At 36.4% G+C, this 15,382-nt stretch overlaps 1 protein-coding gene across 3 annotated transcripts in view; it reads left to right on the forward strand.

Annotated features, from left to right (window-relative positions):
- The window catches only part of TDRD9 (tudor domain containing 9), a 68,098-nt gene that overhangs the window by 22,787 nt on the left and 29,929 nt on the right, over window positions 1–15,382 (forward strand). For all 3 annotated transcript variants that reach the window (XM_030275086.4, XM_030275079.4, XM_030275085.4), the window contains exons 3-9: window positions 815–912; window positions 1,346–1,567; window positions 3,538–3,660; window positions 5,925–6,005; window positions 8,808–8,972; window positions 13,270–13,373; window positions 14,161–14,219. In XM_030275086.4, the coding sequence (XP_030130946.4) occupies window positions 815–912; window positions 1,346–1,567; window positions 3,538–3,660; window positions 5,925–6,005; window positions 8,808–8,972; window positions 13,270–13,373; window positions 14,161–14,219 (852 nt within the window). The remainder of the gene's footprint in view (window positions 1–814; window positions 913–1,345; window positions 1,568–3,537; window positions 3,661–5,924; window positions 6,006–8,807; window positions 8,973–13,269; window positions 13,374–14,160; window positions 14,220–15,382) is intronic.

A 15,382-nucleotide genomic window follows, 5' to 3' on the forward strand; every position in this document is an offset into this window, starting at 1 on the left:
CCTGTATGTAAGTATCCATTTCACTGTAATGCCATGTGAAACCCATTTGAAATTGAAAGCATTTCCATTTTTGATTTTGTTATGCCGTGGGTATTTTAGCTATTTGTTAAATTGTAACTTGCAGAATTATTGTTAACCACAGTCTTGTCCAGGTTTTCCCCTTCTGCACCTCCAGACCTGTTCTTCTGTTTTGCATGGTCAAACTGACTGCAGACCTCTGAGCAGAAACTTACACTGGCACTGAAAGATTTTTGTCCCCAGTGCTAATGGGGACTAACTTCTGCCAAGAGACTTCAGAGTGTAGTATCACATTGAAAGGTCATCATGGTGCTTAGCAGATTTTAATGGCCAAGTGGTAGAAATATGATGGTATTCATATCGAATTACAGGTCATTTTGTACTGTGAATCCAGTAGACTTCAAGGGAAACAACACGGGTACATGAATAAGGCATTTTTTTTTCAGTATTGTAAAAATTCTTGGGTATACAGGTAGAATTGGCAGTCGTAATGCAAACTGCAAAAATCCAGTTTTTTTAATGAAGAAACAAACATAGAGTTATATACATCCTTTCCACTGATGGTGGTTTAAACATAGAAGTCATGTTTTTCAGAGTTGCTTCCAGTAAAACAGCAGTTGCATAAATACAGAAAATCTCTTCAGTCTACTAAAACTAAAAAAATATTTATTCTATTAATACTTAAAGTATGTGGTTCACATTTTAGAGAAGTTAGACTTCCAAATACTGTCATAATCTCCTGCTGGTCTTTTCCTTTCTCTGTTGAAATGTTACTCTTGTTTATTTCTATGCCTAGGTACTTCATTGTCTCAGTGTGAATCAGGTCATTCAATTTCTGTACCAATAAGTAAGTGTAAATATTTGGATATGCCTACAGCCAAACACAGGGAAAAGGTAATGTCGGTTTGCTTTCTCTCATGGAATAAAGCTGAAAATAATGTTTTCTTGTGGCTTTAGGGTGGGGTTTTTTTATTAGTTTGTTTCTGTTGTTTTTTGAAAGGTAATTTCCGTTCCTGTTTTAAACACTGTACAAAACTTCCGGGTTTTTTACAAAACCATTCCATAAAATTTCTTAGAGGAAGAAACGTTGCTGTTACACTTTATAGGTATTCATGTGAAATATGTACATGGGTGTGTGCCCATATTCTTTTCTGTCATCTTTTAATATGCTTTAGGATTCCAGTTACCTCCAGGTGATAGAAAAGATGGCAGAGTGTTTTAAAGAAATTTGCTTTGTGACTTGGAAGCTGTTGCTATTTCAAATCTGTTTGAAACCTGTTCTAAGTTCTTTTGTGTACTTATGAGTTTTCTTGAAAAACTGTTTCAGATAGTGTCTCTCATACAAAAGAATTCAGTTGTGGTTGTAGAAGGAGCGACTGGCAGTGGAAAGAGCACACAGATTCCACAATATATTTTGGATTATTGCATGAACCAGTCTATACCCTGCAACATTGCTGTTACCCAGCCTCGGAAAATCAGTGCCAGCAGCCTTGCCAGGTGGATTAGCAAGGAAAGATCATGGCCACTTGGTGGATTTGTAGGATACCAGGTATGAGGAAATCCAAATTTTTCTTAAAAATGCATTAAAAAGTACTGTATATTCGTTCTTGATTACTTTTAAGCATATCTGGCATACTGAAGAAGGGTTAGAGAATCTGATTTTAAAGTGGAATTGCTATTTTTTATGTCTTCTGATAAATGTTTGTAATTAAATCAAGCTGTAAATTTGAACAACTGTAAATTCTGGTAGGACTCCAATAGAAAATATTTGCATCAAGACATGTCTACATTATTAATCACTGAAATTGTTGCAGGATAACTATGTTCTGTGGTTTTTCCTTTCAGTTCCTTAAGTAATATACTATCTGTTTGACTTTACTGCGTTTACTTGTCACCTCTGTCAGAACTTTAATGCATTTATAACCAGGTTCTTTTATGAAGAATCTGTTTTTCTTTTTCAACATATGATAAGCTCAAACTAGTTTTTCCTCTTAAATCTGTCTCCTCCTTTTGCTTTGTTCTACTCGGCTTCAAGCTCAATTCTGTCCCTCTGTTTAAACTTGATGTTGCATTTCTCTTTTGACACAGATCCTGGTGCTCTGATCAGCTCCTTGTCAGTACCCACCCTAAGCTGCTGTGATGGTGGTTTGATTGTTGGTTATGCCACAGCTGTCTCTGGATGAGCTGCTCTGGTTCCTCTGGCCAGTGGGTTCACACGGGTGTTGACACTGGGAGGGATGTTCATGGAGAATTGCCTGCTTCTAGAGTCCTTTGCTCAGAGCAGTATTTGCTGGACTCTTCTTGCCCACTCCTTCATTCTATTTCTTATTGTTTATTCCTTTCTTTCTTCCACTTAGGGTAATATGTTTGCTAGCATGCATTTAGAGGTTTCTGTTTCTTCATAGGTCTGCAGCTTTAGGTTGTTTCCTAAAATGCTACATGTGGTGTCTTTTACGTGTGTTAGGTGTTCTTTGTTACCCTTAAATTTAATTTTGTACAGTTTTCAGGTCTGGAGAGATTTGATTTTTAACTGAGAGTTACAGAGCTGTTCATAGCATGGACTTTTACATGTCAGGCTTCTGCTTCATCTGTTATCCCATATCTGTTTTCTTCTGTGCCACATCATAAACATGACAGCAATAACCAAAACCAACATTATGCTCATATTAAATCCTGAGAACACAGCACTGTGCCAGCTACTAAGAAGAAATGAACTCTAGCCCAGCCAAAATCAAGACAATTATGTATATTGTTTGTTTCAAAGTAGTTCATATGTAAAGCCTTTGTGGTGATTTTTCATACCTTGAATTAATAAGTCATAAATTGCTAAATTGATTCATTAGGCTAGTGAGTCTCAAAGACTTAAAATTATACTTTGCTTCCAGACTGTCCTCAGGACAGTGTATGTGGATGTGCTGTGCTTGTCTCACCAGCACTTGTGTGAGCTGAGCAAAACAGGGAAATGGTGGAGTGCACATGTCTGCTCTGGGCTGATGTAAAGCTGCACATGAAAAGATGGTCACAGCTCTGCCTGCCTGTGTAGGTTACGCCTGAGATAGCTAAAGGTACACAAGTATGTTAGAAATCAAGAATCTGTTTCATATTGGGTTTGTAGAACCTTTCTCTCAGGAGTAAGTTGCCTGGTCTTGGTGATAACTTTAAACCTCTTTCATTTTTCCATCCTGTAATCAAACTACATTTTGGCAAAATCTTCTTCTTGCTCTCTTTATCAGTGGAAAGGATGGTGTATGTATAGAAGTCTTTGAAGAATTCTCAGTCTAAAGTCCCCAGCAAGGAGTTTTGTTACTTCAGAGTTTTAATTTTTTTTGAAATTTCTCCCAGAGAAAAACGAGTTAATTGGTTCTGGTAAGACCACTTGTGTATGGAGACTTGTGCAAGTTGAAGTAAATGATTTTGATGGCTTTACACTGTGTTTGATTTTGGAGTTCTTTCATGTGCATGCGTCTGTAACTACAGTAAATATGATTCCAGCTATCGTATTTTTCTTACTGTTGTTAGTTAAGTTTAGAGAATGTTTCGACAAAGGAGACGAGGTTGCTGTATATGACAACTGGAGTTCTTCTTCAGAAAATAGTTTCTGCCAAGAGCCTAACTGAGTTCACTCACATTTTCATTGATGAAGTAAGTAGCCGGAAGTAAGTTTAATGTACATATTAATAAAACAGCTTCTCTTTTGTCTCTTACCATGAAAGAAAAGAGAAATGCAGACATCTACTTTTAAAGGTATTTTATATAAGTTGTCTAAGGTAACACTTGCTGAAATAGGCTTGTCAGTGTTCCTATGAGCAGCAAGTTTAGAATTGAGGATGTGTGGAGTGTTTTGGGGAGTCCTTAATTTTTAATATGGGTGCCTTGTGATGTTTTTTGATATCTGTCTTGTGGAATTCAAGAACCTGTCCAGCTAGGCCTGTCAGGAGGAGGCAGCTGGTTTTCACTCACTTGGATATTAAAAAGTCTTTATTCTTCAGGGCTGTCCTGAAAAATATCTCTGTGAATGTTCTGTGGGTGCAGTTCACTCCATTCATTATTGTTGCTGTCACTTCACTAAGAAGCTAAAGAAAATATCCTTGTAATTTGTATATTCATACGTGTGTATATGCTTCTTTTATGTGAAAAGCAATATTTGACTGTTAGTCATAGATATGAAATGGTACTGTCACAAATCATGAATGTAAATCTCATGTAGGATGTATGGCATCTTGGGATGTAGCGATACAGGAGAGGACTTAAGGGTTTGGGGTTTTGGTTTTGTTTTTTTTTTTTGGAGGGTGTTTGGTTGGTTTTAGGTTGGTTTTCTTTTGTGTTTTGTTTTAGCTAGAATTTTTTATAAGTGCTGTTACTGGCATTGTAGCTGAGAGCTACTTTAATTCTTGGATATCTGAGGGTCAGGGAGAGTATTTAGTGTACCATTAGACTAGTACAGTAACAAGGCTGTCATGACTGCACTTGAGATGGTATCCTGGGAACCTGGAAAAGACTGAGCAAGTAGTTACAATTTTGTATAAGGAAAATTCAATACTTCATTCCAACAGAAGAAGAACAAAAAAACCCCAAAGCCTAAGGAATTGTATCAGTGGCCTTCATGTAAAAGATTTGAGCACTCCAATGTATTAGCAGAGCGTTGGAAACTATAGTATTTCCTTTAGTAAGGAAATTCAGGTTAAATGTAGATTCAAAAGCTGAACTATAGAAGGTGCATATATAGGATGTGTTATTGTTCCTTTGGCTTTAAGATGTATTCATTGCCTATAAAAATGAATGAGTAAAGTTTTCTGATCCCTTACACAGGAGAATGGGTTTACGCAGAGGTTTTTCAGACTTTGCTTTCTTGGGTGCTGTAATTTGAACTGATGTTACTGGCTTGTACCACTTCTGTCAGCAGCATCCCTCTGTCAAGACTATGTGTGTTTTTTGCTTCCCCAGCCAACTGGACCCTCCTGTTGCCTGTGTCTCACATTTCCCCCCATATTTACTACATAGTTATCTGGAGTACACAGTCACTGTTTTTAACAACTGAATGTTCTCCACAATATTTTTAATTGCAGGTCTCATCCCTCTCAGTCTACTGCAGACATTTAGGACCACACTTAAACAAACTAGGACCAAAAATCTTGACTTCCCACAGCAAGACCTTACTGTCAGCCTGAAAACTACCTTAGCTCAATTTGTTTTTGAATATAAGTCTTATGTTTACATTATATTAGAGTATACTAATTAGCTTCCAAGACATGAATGTTGACTTTTGAAGGCTGAGCTATACAAAAGCTGCTGCATTTAAAATATTTAAACTGTAATTCAAGAAAGGGATATGGTCATCATGGATAATGTTGGGAAGAAGTATTCGCTAAACTTTAAGGAGCAGGCAGAAGGCTCAGGTGCTAGGATATGTAAAGAATTGGGTGTAAATCAATGTTTTAGAAAATAGGTGTCTATTTGTATCATAGCTGGAAGCCATTGGGAATGAGGCACATCTATTTGATTTGCTTGGTTTTCAGACAGACCAAAACAGTCCCTGGATCATTTGGGATCCTACCAGTATAGTTGATTTACCCAGCATCAGTATCATAGACTTCATCTGTTACTGTCAGCTCTAGTACAACCAGTGGTTAGAGCTCAGGATTGATTTTCTAGTCATTATTCTAGATTTTCTTAACTTTAGAGTGACATGATTTTCACAAGGGGTTTTGTAGTCATCTGAAGACTCGTGTTGGGATTTTAGCGTGTTCTTAGCATGCCTAGCCTCAAAAGGTGTGTGCTTTCTTCTATGACAATGTATTGTTACTCCAAGTTGAAAAATAAAGCATAAAATTGAGTAGGAAAGTAAGAGATTGTCAAAAAGAAGAGGATGAATTAATGAATATTAAATTGTGGATAATGTCTTCCAGGTGCATGAGCGCACAGAAGAAATAGATTTTTTGCTGTTGGTGACCCGTAAATTGTTGTGTACAAATTCACAGTCTGTAAAGGTGGGTTCAAACTGAATTTTGCTTTTTTTCTTGCAAGAAAATTTTTACATGTCTTTTATCTATGAAGGCCCTATTTTAAGGAATTTACCAGGAATTACTATGTTACTACGTTTTACTAAAATATGTTTTAGTTTGCCACTCCTCATAAGTAAGAAACCTAAGGGGCATTCTTTTCCTGGCTGCTGTAATGTGTTCTGAGAGACTTCTTTTTTTTTCCCCTCATGTTAAAATGCATTAGTTTCTAAAGCCTGCTTAAGGCTAAAAAATGCACGATGGATATTTGGCTAGAATTATGTATTGGGTATTGAGGGCAGTGCTTATTCTTGGTTAAAATGGTAGCATTAACTCCTGGAAATTCTGAGCCTTTTTTGTTTAAGTGGGACGGCGTATTTAGAGAAATAGCAAAAAATCAGAAATGCTGTACTGTAATTTCTGGCAGAGCTGGTAGTAAAATTCGGCTGAGGTTTTCCTCTGCATGTTAGGCAATTCTGCCTTGTACTAAAACAGAGTTCACAGACATTTATTATGATGTGTTTAGTCTTTAGGGTCTCAAAGTAATGAACTCTTGAAATGTTAAAAATTGAATACAAATTATGGAGTTAGGCTAACTCAGTATCTTTCTGTGTAGCTATTTGGGACTGCAGATACTTTGTGAGATTGCATGTCCCTTAAGTGCTTCAAGGTAATGGTTTAATGTGATTTTTTTTCCTGTTCAAAATAAAGTCTAGGTAGGCTGTTTTTGTTGCCATTGGAAGGACATATGTGTTCTTATGTGTAGTCCATCACATTGATTCAGACTCAGTCTTTAGGTCTTCCAAACATGCTGTCATTGAAAGTGCCCTTTCATTTGGCATAGGACATGGCTGTGTACTTCACATCTTTCACTTTTTATCCCTTTTCATGCCGATTTATATTTTAGAGAAAATTCTTGTCTTTAAATTTAGAGATAGTTATGTGAAACTATTCAGCCTTTTTTAGCACTTGGCTCTGCCTACTGAGAAGAGCAATAATTTGATCGAACTGAGTTTGTGAGAAGTTTGCCCTTTATTCTGGTTATTGGGTTGGTTTCAATGGCAAGAATCTCTACAGGCCCTGTCATCTTTTCTGTTAGAAAACATTTTCTGTTTGAGGTTCCTGACAAATTTTTCATTTTCCTGTATAGCTCCATTTCAGTCTTTTGAAATTGTCACTGAAAAATTTTATCCCCTTCATATCATTCTCTGCAGTTTCTCTAGATGACAGTTTTTTAATATTGTACAAACCTGAGAGAGACCTATATTTGAGAGAGTGGAGGGCTGTCCCTTTATATTTTTTTATGTTGAAGAAGGGGGAACTCTTGATCTCCCTTGCTGGCCTTGAGCAGAGTGGAATGGGCTATTCAGCTTGAATTTATATACTAAACCCCAGTGTCTCCTACTTCATCCCTTTTCAGCCCCTTATGAAAAGCTGTAAAGGAAGGGAGCTTTGATGTGACAAATTAATTTAGAAAATGTAAGGTTCTCCTCCCATCCTCCCTGGATTCATGAAACAAAAGGGTGCAAGGATCCCTATTTAAGAGAAGAAATGAAGCATTTTTAGCTCAGGGTGGTATGAAATGCATGTGAGCTGTTGTTTCCTAATTTGGAAGTTGCAGACCTCAGAAGTATCAGATAATTCAGTATTTAATCAAGTAACAGGAGTTAGTTGGGTGATTCTGATGTAATGATCTACCTGCTGAACTAACCAATTTAAATTATGCTGGATTTTCTGGCAGATGACTGCTGCAGATTATTATTTTTAGACCACAGAGCAGAAGCTGGGTTATTCTGAGGTTGATCTTGCTGGGATAGGTTTGCTGAAGGAAAACCTGAGACTAAGAGTTGCTCTATTGGGTCAAACCAAACAGTACAGTTCCCATAGTGATTAGTAAGAGTTCTTGGTATCATCTAGTGGGTCTTTGGGCATATCTGTGTTGTACAAGTGGTTTTGGACTGCTTGGTCTTGAATTGTCTTCTTTGATTACCATCTCTTCTGATGTGTTCATCTGCCACACTGGTGATTTGTACTTGTTAAATTTTTCCTTTAGGAGTACATCAAACTCTTGATTCAGTTATATGAACCTTGCAGGCAATCTGTTAAGAATCTGTCATTTCTTTCCATTTTGGAAGGATTCCACACAGATTAGAGTCCAGATTACAGAGATTATCTAGAAGAAGGGGTAGTTTAATATTCATTGCCTGTAACTACAGATTTAGATTGGATTTTGTTTTGATAGCCTTCAGAGCCATGAGGCAGTCCCTGGTGTAATGGGACAGATTTCATATATTTGCAGAATTATGTCCTTTCAAATTTCTCTTTCTAAGGTCATGTTGGCAAACTTCGTGGTTTAGCCTGCCCTGTCCATGTGTTCCTTGTGCCCTTACATGTGCCTTGGAGTTGAGCACAGGGATACAATGCCCACTTCATTCATTTGCCTTCCTGCCATTTTGTAAGGGGGATGCTTTTGTGTTTTACTGCATTTCTGGTTTGGGTGGTGGTGAGATCTTTATCAAGAGTACTGTATGGTTTTGGTTGAATTTTTACCATGTTGTCTGCCCTAGGCATTCTAGCCTGAGCCATTCTCTTACAGGTGCTTGCCTCTCTCCACATGCTGATTAGGGTATCTTAAGCATTTAGTTTGATTGTCTTAAATGTACTTCGGTTACATATCTGTACTAACCAGAATTAGATCATTTAGCATGAGGAGGAAATGGAGAGTCCTATCTAACAGGGCAATTTGTGTTAAAATTAATGCTTTACATTTGCTTTACATTTTTTTAACAGATAATATTGATGTCTGCTTCCATCAACTCTAAAGAATTAGCTGATTACTTTGCACTTCCAGTTCATAATGGTTTGAATCCAGTCTGCATATTTAAGGTGGAAGGCAGACCTTTTGCAATTGAAGAATATTATCTTGATGATTTGAAGGACATTTTTGATTTCCAGGTATTGTAAATATAATTTCACTTCTTTCAGCATAATAAGAAATTGGAATAGTCAATTGAAAACTATGTAATAAAATGGCATATAGCCACTTTTATATTGCAATTCTAGGTAAGAATTAATAGAAGATGATAAAACAGGAGTCTTATGAGCAGACTAGTTTCTTTCATGAAACAAGAACGTTTCAATAGGATAAGACCTTTTTTTTATAGTTGCATTCAAAATGAACAATGTAAAACAGTGTGTGGAAAGTAAGATAAGTAGATTCACAGATCTCTGAATATAACTGACAAAATCTGGGAATATTTCCTGGGTTCGTTCATGTTGTTGTTTATATCAAAGGCAGAAAGTGCTATGAAATGAAGAGAAAATAATCATTTTTGATTAGAACTTTGATGTTACCAAGTTGGCTTCTCTATCAGCTGAGGCTTTCCTGTTTTTCAGTCCTGTTTATTTTCTTTTTTTTCAATAGTGCCACAGATGTTATGCAGTAGTTTTTAACCTATTTCTGTTGTAACCATGTAAGCCACCATGGGAAATGTATAATTTTGATTAATGAAAACATGTTAAAATAACTGCTACCTCTCAGATCACTGGTGGGTTGTGCTGGAGAATTGCTTCTCTGATGCCTAAGGAGAGTAGGTAGTGGCTGAAGATATGTTTGCTTTATCAATCTAGATTATAAGATGCACATAATGTATTTTGTATATTTTGTTTTTAGAGCTTCTGGCATTACAGCAATTATCTCTGTAGACATCAGATAATGAAGGAATGAATGTAAATATGTGATCTGTTTTCTGTGGTTTTATAACAGGAGTTTGTTTTACATTTGGAAAACAGCTATGTAAGAATTCACTTGAGTGAGCTCTTTCAGTATTATGGTTCAAGGCAAAATAAACAGGTTAAAGCATAGTACAACAAATTCACTCAGGCCTGTATTATGATACCCAGTCTAAAAATAACTGGGATGTGGGTGTAATTATTGGTCAGTTTTGATAATGCAAAACATTATTAGAATGTTACTACAATGAAGGAGATGGGGCATGCACTTAAAAAGTACCAGTGGGGGGAACACACTGTTACTATTCGGGTTTCATCCATCAGTTCTGCAGAAAATAAAAGAGTGAAATAAAATAGGAAGCCCAGAAGAAAATAATGGCTTTTGCTGTGCACATCTCAGGCATTGGTTATGCTTCAACACAGGCAAGGTAAGATAAAAGGCTGTCAACCATTGAAGTTCTGATGCAAACAAAGAAACAAACTCACTGCTTACAGCAGTTGGCCCACCAGCACTTACACATTAGTATCGCAGTCAGACAGATAATAGGGAGGAGATTATGTAATACATGGGGCTTTGTAAAAGATTTTTGATGATGACAACAAAAAGATAACCAGGAAATTGAGTAGGAAGTTGCCTTCAGTCAAATTGGATTTGTCATAGCTGCACTTGGAGTTGAATGTCAATTTGCACACCTTTCACCTCAGAGATCACAAAGGAACTCCTTTCAGTGCTTAGCCCTTTTTCTACTTTTTCATTTTCTGAGTTTTTTTATTTAAAGTTTTCGTCTGATTCTTTGTGTTGTCCTATCTATAGCCATTCTATTTTTCAGCAAGAGGAGGAGAGTATGTTTGTCCAAGATATTTCTTGTGACTTAGGGTAACAATAAAAGCACATAAGTGCTCTTGATTTTCCTTTTTTTTTTTTTTTTTAATATCTGTATTAAAAAATGATGAAATTGAATTCTAAAGCGCTAATTCTTGGGCTGGATCTTGTTCCTTATGGTGCTGTGTGTGAAGACTTTCTCTGAATACTAGTTACAATTAGAAAATTAAAATGTGGATAGTCTCAGATGGTTTACTTAAAATCCTAGTAAAATGAAAGTGAAATGTGAGTATTAAGACTGTTAATGAGTTAATGCTGCCATAGGGAGGCTGAGGCATATCTTTCATCATGCTGAAATCTAAATTAGTTAGATAACTGCCTGAGGTACAGGCTTCAGGCTTTAATTCTTGATGTTTTATTTTCACCTATAAAAGCCTGTAAAATTTCATAAAGGAGCACAGCAATTAAAAGTAAATGCAGTCGTTGCTCTTTAGATAAACAGAATTTTTCTAAGTTTACTTTTGAATTTAAAAGTAATAACTGTAAAATTACATAAATCTTTATTCATTTCTTAAAGCATCTCAGTCAAAATCAATTTAGTGCTTTGTAATTGTCTCTTGGCTGTGAGTGTGAATCTTTGTCCCTTTTCAAAAAAGTCTTAAAATAATTGGATGTTACTGTAGAGAAGTAGAATTCTTCCATGAATCCTGCAGAGCTCTTGGCTTTAATACATCACTCATTTCTGCCTGTGATAATGTTTTAAAACTGTGCTTGAAAATAAAATTTTTCGGGGTAGTTTTGACTTGAATAAATTGTCAGTCCATTGATGCTGTTGTGATTTGGAAGATGAACAAAAATGCCAGTCATTATTTTTTCTTCTGTATGCATGTTTGCAGTAAACCCTCTTCTGTGACTAGACAGACATCTAGCTGAATCAAAGCTAAAGCTTTCTATTTCAATTGCTTCATTTGTAGGAAAGAATAAAAATAAGGGAGAAAGAAGGGAGAAACATTTTTCAGTGTAACACTGGCTTACCCTTGCCCAGGTACTGCGTCATTTATAGGTGCACTGCTTAATTTGTGAGCATAGGCTTACAAGACAGTAGTTTTTCTCTTGTGGCATAATGGGCTTGGTAAACACGTTGTTCTGGGTGTTTAACAGAATCATGATTTGTCATACCAGCAACCTCTAAGCCCCAAGAAATCACTGAAACACAGGCTTCATGAAAAATGCATAAAGGCTATCTATGGGCAATTTTAAAGCTGGTTGTGTAAATACTTGCCTTTTGTTTTGGGTAGTGTAGAGATATGAAATGCAAATCTAAGATATGAAGCAAAATGCAAAAATGCAACCTATTTTTGGCTTGCAGAGCTAAAAACTCTTTCATGTCCATTGAACTAGAGTCAGTCCTGATGGAAGATAGTGAGCTGCTGTCAGAAGCTGTTCTGATTTATATTGTGTTATTTCAGTCCAGTCTGACTGGGATTTGGATTTGCTGTTTGTCACATTGTTACCTTTTATTAGGAGTGATGTGGAAGCCTTGTCGTGTTAAAGAATACTAAAGGTACAATCAGTAGCAAAATTGAAAAGACAAATTTGACAGTTTTTGAAGTAGGGATAATATAAACCAAAAAACCTTACGTTGGAGCAGCCCAGAAGAGAACTTGCTTAGATTTTTCACATATACTAGGGCAAAAATCACTTTGAAGAAAACAGACAAGTATTTTTAAGGTTTTTTCTGGGTTAATCAAGCTGAGGACTGAAGGTGCAGTAGCAAATGCTAATCTAAATCAGTGTTTCCAGGCTGGTGCCAGGATCTGTGCTTTTGTGATTGTTATGAGCTCCTTTAAAATGGGAAACTGGTAGAAAAATTATTAATTTCATTTTAATAGTCTAAATAGTTAGGTGGTCTGTGATTTTAGCTCTTTGAAACACTTGGTCTAGTAAAGAGTTCACACTAGAGTGAGGAGAAGCTCTGAGAATGAAAGGTGAGCAATGATCAAAAGCCATTTTCCCTACAAGAGAAAAATGTGTAATATTAGAGACCTTTTTCAAAGCAGGTCTAATTCATTAAGCATAAAACTGAAAAGTGATTAAGTTGCTGTCTTTGCTCTGAAGACTTGATGGTTTGTGTTCTTAAATACTAAAGCCTTGAATTTGTACAGAATGCTGGAAAACAGTGTGGACAGAATCACCATAGTTCTGTTGAGTACAACAGAACAGTAGTTCTTTGACAGGGTGTGACCAAAACCAAAAAACCCATCAAATGCAAAAACAGTTTAAAGGAGAAAGAGATACATGGTTTATGTGCAGGCAGGTAGAGAGATCTGTGTAGAGAGCTGTGAGAAGCATTCTACCTTACCTACGCAAATTCCTCCCTGTTATCCTGTTCCCATGAGTTCTGATCAGTTCCCATGTTCTTGACACTTCAGGATGAGGAGCATGTTCTGCAAATGAATGGAGGGTGGGCTGGTGCTTAAGGAGGTAAATATCAGAAGTATTTCTTCAGCATTAAAATTGTAGGATGCTTGAAGAAAAATGTCCATTTAGAAGGCAATGAGTGTATCAGATGAAGTTACTTCTTCTGGACTGGATCAGTTTGAATTGAAAGCAGTTGAGAAATTGAAATACATATGTGAACTACAGTCTTGTAGCCAGTTATACTGTGTTAACCTCATTACCACCTTCTCCAAACAGTTGCATCGTCAGAGCCTTGGGGAACCAATGATAGAACGGAAAATGTATCAAGTGGCAGTGTCTCTGATTCAGTCATTTGATGAGTTGGAAAAGAGGAGCAATGGGTAAGATACAGTTCAAGGTCTGGAATCAGTGCCTCTTGGGGAAATGAGAAGCTAATTAGGCAACAGCAGAGTCCATAGTTATTAGTGGAAACTTAATTTTTACTTGCATCTCTGCCTTTTTTTTACATATCTGTTTGATTTGTACCCAGTGTTCCTAAAGTGCACTTCATGCCCTGAAGCATGAGTGACTATTCAAGGCAGCCATGTCATATAGAAAATATATTCTTTACTGTAGACCAGAACTGAGGAGTATTTATATCAAGAATTATATAAATATAAATGATACTATTTTATATTGTAGCCTAAAACATACATTATTTCATGGGAATAAAAGGATAAAAGCTGGGCATTAATTTTTCACTGGCTGTTTAATGCTTTAATGTCGTGTGAAATGAGTAAATAATGGGTATTGCTGCTCTGTGTTTTGTAAATTGATGTTTAGTAACTGAAAATGTAATAAAGTTACTTCTACAGCTTTTGCCTAACACTGAGCGTGTGTTAAATAACCTAATTCTGATTATCTTCATTGAAGAAGGAGAATGTTTCTGTTTTGTCATAGTTCTGAAGAAGAAAACCTAAACCTATTGCTGTGGTTCTAGTGCTTATAGCTTGCATTTTTCAGAAAGCATAGTTTCAGATAATGATTGAAATTTTGTTTCTTCAGGAAGTTTAAATAATGCATGCTACAAAAAGTGTGCACTTCTGCTTGTTCTTCCAGAATAAAGTAACTTAGGGTAATGAGGTAGACTGAGACTGTAAAACTAATGAAGCTGTGTTTTCTTGTTAGGGAGAAAAAGAACTTCTGTGGTACATTGGAACGTGGCAGTGTGCTCGTGTTTTTACCAGGCAAGTATATGTCTTAATAACTTTCTCTCTTGTTATTTGTCATCTGATGAGCTTTCTGCTGGCACTTTTTCCAGGGGTTTATTCAACACATACTTAAATGAGGTTCACTGGTCTCTTCAGGCACTTTTTCTTGTAAACTTGTTTAATTGTGGCAATAATTGGAAAAGCTGTGAGTCAAAAATTAAGATGTTACATATTTTAAAAATAATAAAATTAATTTTATAGTTCATCTACGGAAATGCAGTTGCCAAATTTTTCAGTGCAATTATTAATTATTGTATAAAGCTCCTAGGATTCTTTTAGAGGTGTTTTCTTACCTACATGTAGTGTGGTCTTCATTTAAATTGTTGTAAAAGGTCAAATTCATGTATTTCTTTCCCTGTACATTGGTTGGTGTAGTTGACATGCTCAAAAGTACACACGATGACACAGTGATTATTGATCAGAAGACTGCCTATACAATGTAGTCTTCTGTATAGAATAAAACCCAAGTTGTCTTGCACAGAAATTATTGTAGGCTTTTGTTTTGACTGCCATTCTTATTTAAACTCACTAGTTGGATTTTAGAGGCAGTGTAATTAGCCTGTAGAGTAGTTTTCCTGAACATTGTAAATCTGTTACCTGGTGGTTTCAAGTATTCTTTTACTTAATGAGCTGAACATTTGTTAATTGGGAACTGGAAAAGATGTATTTATGTTCAGGTGGAGAGTCACCTTGAAGTCCAGGGCAGCTGTCCCTTGGACACAGTGAAGTCTGTCCCTACGAGGACTTTCTAACTCTGTAAAAGGTTTATGAATGTTATTTCCCTGATATGAGCTTAGGAATAGCATGTCAGGGCTGGGGCTGGAAGCCCAGCACACCCATCTGAAAGATACACTGCACTTGCAGAGCAGCTTTCCTTGGAGAGTGTTCCCCACTAGCTAAAAGGCATTAGAGCTGCCTTTCTTGGAATTACCTTCACTATAAAATTAATGGGTAGAAGGAATTGTGTCAATGTAATGCCCGTTACAGTTTGTGATTAGTAAGGTAGGGAGAGCATATTTGTTGCCTCTAGCCTCTGATATTGGTGTTTGCCTGCTGTGTTTTCAGAATTTCTCATCCCCTCTGAGGCTTCAATTCAGTCTGAAATTATTCCTTAGCATTTTCAAATCCTAAATAATTAT

Source organism: Taeniopygia guttata, chromosome 5 (genome assembly GCF_048771995.1).
Source record: "Taeniopygia guttata chromosome 5, bTaeGut7.mat, whole genome shotgun sequence".
Classification (NCBI taxonomy): domain Eukaryota; kingdom Metazoa; phylum Chordata; class Aves; order Passeriformes; family Estrildidae; genus Taeniopygia; species Taeniopygia guttata.